Source organism: Alligator sinensis, unplaced genomic scaffold (genome assembly GCF_000455745.1).
Source record: "Alligator sinensis unplaced genomic scaffold, ASM45574v1 scaffold677_1, whole genome shotgun sequence".
Classification (NCBI taxonomy): Eukaryota; Metazoa; Chordata; order Crocodylia; family Alligatoridae; genus Alligator; species Alligator sinensis.
Genome location: NW_005842276.1, coordinates 1464091 through 1472953, shown reverse-complemented (window position 1 = coordinate 1472953; position 8863 = coordinate 1464091). Strand labels below are relative to the sequence as shown.

The 8863-nt window shown below is 41.3% G+C and overlaps 1 protein-coding gene across 1 annotated transcript in view; it reads right to left on the bottom strand.

The window, feature by feature from the left end:
• GREB1L (GREB1 like retinoic acid receptor coactivator) overlaps positions 1 to 8863 on the bottom strand; it is a 209169-nt gene that overhangs the window by 71590 nt on the left and 128716 nt on the right. The window contains 1 exon segment of the mRNA XM_006027932.3: positions 7565 to 7687. Within this exon segment, the coding sequence (XP_006027994.1) occupies positions 7565 to 7687 (123 nt within the window).

Below are 8863 nucleotides of genomic sequence, written 5' to 3'. Positions count from 1 at the left end.
TGCATGTGCCCTCCCCCCAGCAGGTAAGTCTGCAGGGAAGGAATAGGGGGAGGAAAAAGGGCCGTTGTGGAGAGGAAGGGAGGGAGGGAGTGGGGCTGGCTGGGGCAGGCACTGCGTAGCTGGGGTGGGGCACGGGAAGGAGCCACGAGCGGCTCATCTGGGGACATGGGGAGGTGGGGGGTGGCAGTTCCTGCCACTGCACACTCCCTGCCACTGCACACTCCCTGCAAGGGCATGGGGGGCTCAGCCTGCAGCAACAGCCTGCCCTGCCCCGCACAGATTCAGGGGCACACACCCCCTCATGCCTCCTGGGGTGCATGCAGCAGCAGGAGCTGCACCCCCCGAGACGAGCTGCTCATGGCTCAGTTCCATGCCCTGCCCCACCCTGGCTGTGCAGCACCTGCCCCTCCACCAGCACTAGCCCCACTCCTTCCTGTCACTGCTGTATACGCGCCTCTCTCCACCCCTACTGCAGCTGCTGGAAGCCCAGGGCCAGGCTGCCTTGCAGCCCTACCGCTGCCCCGTGTTTGGAGGGCTAAGCCCCATTTGTCCCCACTTCCACCAGCTATGGCCATGACTAACACGATGGATAAACGTCAATATCTTGGTACCTACAAGGCTGATTTTGATTTTCTAAATTACTTTAAATAGGTATAACCTACAAATTTCCTTTGTCTTTTGATGAGTAATGGCTCATTGTTTGGCAGCTTTACACTTTTAAATGCAAATAACAATATTACTGACCGCTTTTTAAGGCACAACATATAGCATACAAGAGCCAATGTTTCAGTAATCTTATCCTTTTGTTGTTACTTCTTATCTACATTAATTTTTAACTCATCCAAATCCTGAAGGAAATTAAACTGGACACTTCTTATTACAATATTCTTGATAAACTTTCAGCATGGGCACTTCAGGAATGCTACAAATCTGACCATAGTTCAATATTTTTAGTAGATACACCGCAATCAATTCAACAGGGTCAGTTGCGTCCAAGTGAAATTGCTCTAGGTCAGCCTTATACTGTTGTCATGGATACCGATGATTTCAGTGAAGATGGGTTAACAGGCTCCAAAACAAGCCATTATACAAATGTAATTATGACACAAACAATTTAATTTAACCAAGAGTAAACTATTTTAGATACAACAACCATGGTTATACCAAAACCTGAAGTCTGAAAGATCTAGTCTGCCCAGTTATCACCAAAAATTATGAGGGTGGCAAATTACATGCTCAACCAAAACCATAGAGATTGGAAGTTAGTTTTGAGGGAATACTGGTGCCCCAGTCAACTGCCCATGCACTTATCCAGTAAATGCTGGGACCTTTCCACATGGTTGAATTGCTTGGATATCATTGCTCTCTTGAAAGCAGTGTTGTGAAGTGGGAAACATACAACATTAAATATTATACACAGCCTCCAAGCAAAGAAGTTGTTATAGACTTGATGGATTGTTGCCAAACAGTTGCTGACCTGAGGAAGATGCCAGTGATTTAGTTGGCTGCAGATCAAGGAATGTAGATGAGAAGAAAAGGCCTCGTGTGAAAGGAGTACCTGGAGGGTTTCACACAGAAATGTCTTATCTCAATGATCTAGGAAAGAGATGTACAGGTAGTGGTCTTCAACAATTAGCTGTGGCTGCAGGTAGTACACATAGAGTGTTTTCAGATAAACATTACAACAGTGCCTCCATAAACTATTAATAGAAGGTTTACTGAATATGTACATACATAGAGACCTCCAGAAGACTCCTCAAGCAACTGACAGCTTGAAACAGTTGGTAGATATCACTACAGAAAATGGACATGATAAATTCATCAGTTCAACTGCTTTTCAGGAATTGGTACATTCAACGTTTGAAAAAGTGCTCAATTGTGAATCAGATATGACCAAGTATTTGTCTTATATCATAGATGTTGAAATTGATGTGGAACGAATTTCAAAGAGTACTTATCAACTTGCCATAGAATACTTGCACTGTTAGCAGCTTATGGAAATATCAGGCATCTAAGATACCTGTCCTTGTATTACTGGTGAATGACAACATTGAGAGAAGGCAAAAAGGTGCACGTGACTACAGTGTTTTCACTTTTGTTAACTGGAAGGACTTGCAGCAAACTACCTCCAGACCAGGTCATTGAAATGACCATGAACAAAGAATCCAAGAACAGAAGAAGTGGGGGCTGGATTTGATTTACCAAGAATCTATCCATGGTTGCAATCAACATACTCAGTAGACCAGTTATTATGCAGTTTACAAAACAACTAAAACAGGTGGCTCATTTCAAGCAACCCTTGTCACCATCCAGAACTGGGTCTGTCAAGCCTGAAGACAGACTGCAAGGTTCTTGATGCAGTGAAGACAATTCTGGAAGAATGGGACGCAGACCCATGGGATCTGAATCAACCAACTCTTCGCTCCCTTTGCTCCAGAGAGCCAGCAACAGAAGAAGTAAGGAAGAATCTCCACACATCCCATGATGAGGGTAATGTGATGGTGAAAAACATTCTGGAGACACTATCCTCCAGAATTCAGTGAATACATGATACTATCACCACAAGGTAAAGCAAGACCTTTGCAATGAAGACAACTGCAACCAAGACCAAGCAAGAGTGTAGGAAAGAGTTACCATACTGTAATGAAACAAGTCATTGATTGACCCTCCAACCAGCAGAAAAGAGACTACCATGACTTCAGAAGAAACCATGCAATACAGAATTACTTCTATGAGCCTTTTCACTCTTCACAGCAGATAGGACATTCCAAAAACCTGTCAAATCAAAGTTCGTAACATTGATGAACCTCTAGTCAACCTCACCACCACCATTATCATACAATAATACAGGGGTTTTCAAACATTTTTAGTAAGTGTGCTGCCCGTGGCCAGACAGAGGGGGGGGCGGGGGGAGTGGTACGCAGCCAGACATGGAGCAGGGGGAGGGAGTGGCATGCAGCCGGATGCAGAGCAGTGGCAGCATGGGGTGATGGAAAGCAGCGGCAGCTGCCGCATGCAAGCTTCCCCTCCCCGCCATGTCCAACCAGCCAGGCAGCACCTGCACAGCCTGTAGAAGGGCATCACTGCCCTCACCGTCCTCCGCCCATATGTACCCCCTAGGGCCCTCCCAAGTACCCCTGGTTGACCACTCCTGCAGTAATAGATGTTGGAATATGCCCCCAGTCTTTTCAAGTATGTGGCTGGCCGACACCCACAAGCAGTGGCATTTCACTTCATTAATGATGTTTAAAACCAAGAATTGTTGAAGACTATTACAAAACAGTACGAGCAGCAATGTCGCTCAGAGTCATTCAAGTCTGTTTTTGACCAGCATATGCCTACTGGAGCATCCTGGTGCTCATTTTGATCAAAGCATTAACAAAATGAGACTACAATGTTTCCTCTTGAATGAATGGCATTCTTACTTCCACCACGCTGAGCTGTACTTTACAATGAATCTCATCTGCTATGAGTTAAAATCTGGAGATCATGATGCATGCTTCGTATTGAAATCTACATGTGAGGCTGATACAAAGGAGTTCTTCCCTGCAGCTCAAATGGATAATTCCTGCACCATCATTTTTGATTTCAAAGATACTGATGTATGGGTTGTTGCTTCCTACATCAGTCACGTGACTGAGCATGATATGTACATGTACAAGAAACCCAGAGAAGCACCATCATACTACTATTGCTGTTCATTATTTCCAGAGCATGCTGCTCTTAGAGTTTATGGATTCACTGGAATAGACACAGTGGGAGGTTTCTTTGGCTGTGGAAATGTGACATCAATTAGACAAATCTTACAATCAAAAGATTTGATGTACATGGAGACTAAGCAACAACTTTTGGAAAAAATGAGGAGCTTACTGAATATCTGTTTGATAAACTGGCTTTATTCACTGTCAGAATACTTTACAATGATCCTGTGAGCGATAATTTGTCCACTGCTTAGGCACATAAATGGAGACAAATGGCACACAAGAATTCTGCAAGACTTCCTCTGGACCATGACTCCTTCAAACAGCACTGCCTCCAAGCACACTTGCAAGACTATGAACGGAGAAGTTCACAACATGCACAAACTCTTGATCCAACAAATTTTGGGTGGATGTCAATTCTGGATGTGTTGGAACCTGTGACGCATACTAAAACTGAACTGCCAGATGGAATGAAATTGCCTCGAGACAACGAAAATGGACATTCAGATAAGCCAATTAAAGCTACTGTTCTAAAGTAATCTGAGGATAGTAATACAGAAGAAAAATACTTAAATTAAGAGGATCCAGTGTACACCATATCACAGACTTGACTTCAAATTTCAGTTGAAGTGTTTGTACTTAAATGTGTACTATAACACATCTGCCCAGCGCAGGAGGTCGGACTTGATGATCTACCAAGATCCCTTCCGACCCTAAACATCTATGAATCTATGAAATCTATAATCATCTGTACCTTTGTTATTATTATTATTATTAAATGAGACTTTGAAGAAATAAATGGTAAACTTTCCACCTGAAACAAGCACTCTTACTGTGTTGCCATAGTGGTCAATATTGACGGTTTTTGCATTTAAAGACTCAGAGCTGCAAAACAATGGGCCATTACTCATCAAAAGAAAAAGGAAGTGTGTTGGTTATTTCAATACCTATTTAAAGTCATGTAGAAAGTCAAAATCAACCTCATACCGAGATATTGATATTTATTCATTGTGTTAGTCATGGCCACCATTTTTAAAGATGGTAGCCAAGCGCCAAAATTAGAAAAGTGACTCCCCAGGCTAAATTTCATCCTATACAACTCAAAAATGATTTCCAGTAATAAAAAGGTCCCCTAAAAAAAAAAAAACACATGATCTATATATAACACTATAATGTGTTTCAGTTTTAGATTTCCATCTAAGACATATGGCCTAATTTGTGAAAACGCTTAGTACTACCAGTTGCAATTGAAGGTAATGAGCTGGGCTTGAGTGTGTGAAGTATTATTTAATACAAAGTACTCGGAAAAATTGGACACCAGACATCTCCAATTTGGCACCTAGAGTTAATGAATACTTTATCCTCCATTCAATTCCCAATCTGCAAAATGTGAATGAAAACTTATTGTAGCAGAGGTATTGTGAATTTTAACATTCACTACTATTTGAGAAGCATTCAGATACTATTGTGAAAAGCCTCTCAGAAATCTTAGCAGGAAATGAAAAGTTCTGTCTCCACAGCAAAGTTTGAATAGTGTGTACTATACAAGGTCAAGGGCTATATGTTAAGCAATGAGGATAAAACAAAAACATCTAATGATTGTTCATTAACTGAGCACTGGCCATCTACTGTACTAAATAAGGAAGGGATATTATGGGGGGAAAAAATCATGCAACTATATATAAGCACACAATAAGGAGATTGAACTAAGGCTGCACGGGCGACCTTAATTCTAGCATTTTCTGAATCTTAAGCATTTTACTTTACAATCTTAATAATCTTCTCTTAATGTAGTGTTTCGCATTCAATATGTGGGTAAATATATTTTTACATACATTCAACAGGCCCTTCTAGGGTGGCTGGGGGGCATTATTTTTTGGTTACAAAGACAGACAAAGGGGAAAACCTGGCTAGAGCACATTCATTTGAATTTACTATACAACAGAGAAATTAATTTCCTTTCAATATAGGACAGCAGCATTATACCACTAAAGGTGGTACATAGATTTATACAGCCTACAAAACCCGTGGGCTTTTCTTCCCTTGTCAAATGGAATTTGTATGCATGAATGTGATGTTATCTTCGCTGGAAGATAACAATGGTAGGAGATGAAAAGGGTTTGACAGCTGTGACCTGAGAGTGCAAACAATGACAAAACAGGACAAGCGGAAGAAAATCACAATCAGCTAGCAGAAACCACAGTATAAAAGGTGTATCTATTAACTTGCAGGTCCAAATCCAAGACAAAGCTGTGTAAATATTAGATTTCTTGTTATTCTGACTAACAAATGTGTTCTCCTATTTTTGTACCAGGACCTAGAGTCCAAGGCATTACAGAATGAAAATGCAAGTGTTGAAACACCAGTGTCTTTCTACATTAGAAATACAGTTCCTTAACTAGGACCAAAGCCTGCTGCCTCTGCCAAGGTATTTTGGAACACACTGAATAACAACTGCAATCCTATAGGAATACTTATGTCCACTTTTTTTTATTGTTCATTTCTTTTAAGCATTCATCCAGAAAATAATTATTGGGATACGCTTATTTTTTATATGCTTCACATTCTTTCACTGAAATCTATATTCTGGCCAGCAGGTGTCCAGCAAAACCAAAAGGTGTAAGACAGAAGTGTCATTCTTGGTGAGGGAGGGTTCCTCCCCAAAACAGCAATATGTACCTCTTGTCCTACTCTAGCTCTTCTGAATAAGTTTCATGTTTACAACATTTAAGAACCAGAGAAGAAGATAACATTATGACAGTAAAAAAATCCAAACAAATGAACACAATGAAAAATGCAACAAGACCACTAAAACTATGGCTTATAAATACAGAGAAGAAATTGCTCTGGGTAAACTATTTTAGTGATTTAAAAAAAAAAATGAAGGTGTTTCCTCTTGTCAGTCACTATTCATTTAAATGTCTTTACTTCTCTTTATTTAAACATGCAAGATTACCATATTGTGAAATGATGCATCCTAGTTCACTCGAAAAATCACTGGGTTTTATTACAACTAGTAATACAACTTAATAGTGTGAGAAGACAGTGAAAAAATATTAAATCTATTTTTTGTCCCACAAGGGAAAACACATCAATCTTAAACCAGGTTACCCAATCCATTAACATTTCTTGTGAACATGTACAGGACAATAACGTAACTGACGGGGGTGACCTGGCCACAGTCCCAAGCATCATTATTGTGTGTGTTGGGTGGGGAGTGGAGGGAGGACAGGAGAGAGAAAAGCATCTGCTACCATCTAGTCATAGAGCTGCCCTACTACATTTCTGGTATGGGGTATTTCAAGGGTGACGGTGTATGGGGGGGGAGAGGGGGGAGGTGTGCACATGTTCACAGGCTTGATTCAGCCTGTGGGACTTGTTGTTGTCACTTCCATAGCCCAGCTCCAGACACAGCCTGCAAGGCTTCCCCCAAGCCAGACCCAGACCACAGTGCTTCCTGTAGGCCACTGGGGCTTTTAGTTGCCTCTGGGGAAGAGGGGTATAAGTGGCAGTGGCATTAACTCCCTGGGTTCCATGGCTGCGCTGAAAAAGCAGCCCCAGCCAATACAGGGATTAATGTTGCCACTGCTTATAGTCATCTTGCCTATGGGAGGCCCAGCAGTCTGGGTCTGGCCTGCAGGAAGCCTCATGGTTCAGATTTAGCCCATGGGACCAAGGGAATTTGACACCCGTGTTCTGCAGCAAACATTTTGGAAGATGTCTTCCCACTTTTAAGTGATTGACTCATTTCTGACCATCCACTTACCCATTGGTCTCTCTGATGAGCAGCATCCGAGTTAATTAACCAGCACCCCACTGCTTCCATGGTTATTTCTGTAGCATATGGCACTTTCAGTTCCTACCTGTCCGAGTGAACCCCGATTTGTATCCATTGGCTGATCCACCCTCCGGGGTTGTGGATGGTGACACAGAAGAATTTGGTTTAGCAGAATGGCTAGCAGCAGATGATTGTCTGCTTCTACACTCTGGAAGTGAAGGAGCTACAGTACATATTAACAATGCTTAGCTTCCAGCAGGGTAATATACAAGGTTAACAAATACTGATAAGCACATACAATAAACAGCAACATTGAAATAAAACATATTTTTCAGGGTTTAAGTTCTTAAATAAGAAAACTTTTCCTACAGCAAAGTGCCAAATAAATACAACTCAGATGCCATAAGGCACTAAGAGGCCTTGACTGCCAGCTTCTAGTAGAGCTGGAGGTGTGGGGCACCTGAGCATTTTATCCTTAATTGGATAGCATTATATAAATTACCATTTTTCTAAATGTATGTTCTTTAGAACACAAATGGTGCTGACATCAAAATGTCTGGTTGGATTCTATGCACAACCTTCTGCAACATTCTGCCCCATTTGGGGTCTGTCTAGATCAGGGTTGGCCAACTTGCCACATGTGGCAAGGGCAGCCTGTGTGGCATGCAGCAAATCAGGGAAGGGACAAGCAGCACAGCAGCATATAGACCAGGAAACAGAAAGCAGATAGGAGATTTCAGATCAGACAGGGTTAGGGAGCACAAAGCAGAACAGAAGGTTGGGAGGAGGAACAGTTTCAGAGTAGCGCTCAGGGAGGGTGCGGGACTAATTTGTGACACCTGCCAAAAAGGTTAGCCCCCACTGGTCTAGATAATCAGAACAGGGGAAAAGTGAGTTTTAAATTCAACTTCTAACTTAATTTTGAAGAAAGTGGAAAAATCGTTTTTTCCCCTTTTTGTTTATTGTGGATATAGTTGTAGGAAGGGTTTGCATACGGGTGCTTCAAAAATAGTCATTATCCAATCAACATGTAGCCTTATATCATACATTAGATTACCCCTGTTCATCACATATCTTACCCCAAATAGTATATTCATGCAAAATTGTCTGAAATTTTAAATGCAAAACAGTCAAGAAATTCAAATTAATTATTCCAATAGCAACTTTAACTCTTCTCCCACGCACATATGCATTGTGATAGAATCAAAATTTGTATAATCACAGAATTTATATGGAATAAAATAAAATTGTGTGCGCAAACTGATAAAGACTTTGTTTAGAATATTTTTAATTAGATTACTAAGCAGAATAACGGTCTATTGTGCAATTTCTAAAGGTATGCCAAATTGTCTAGTGTTGTTTTCCTTAAATTATATATATATAT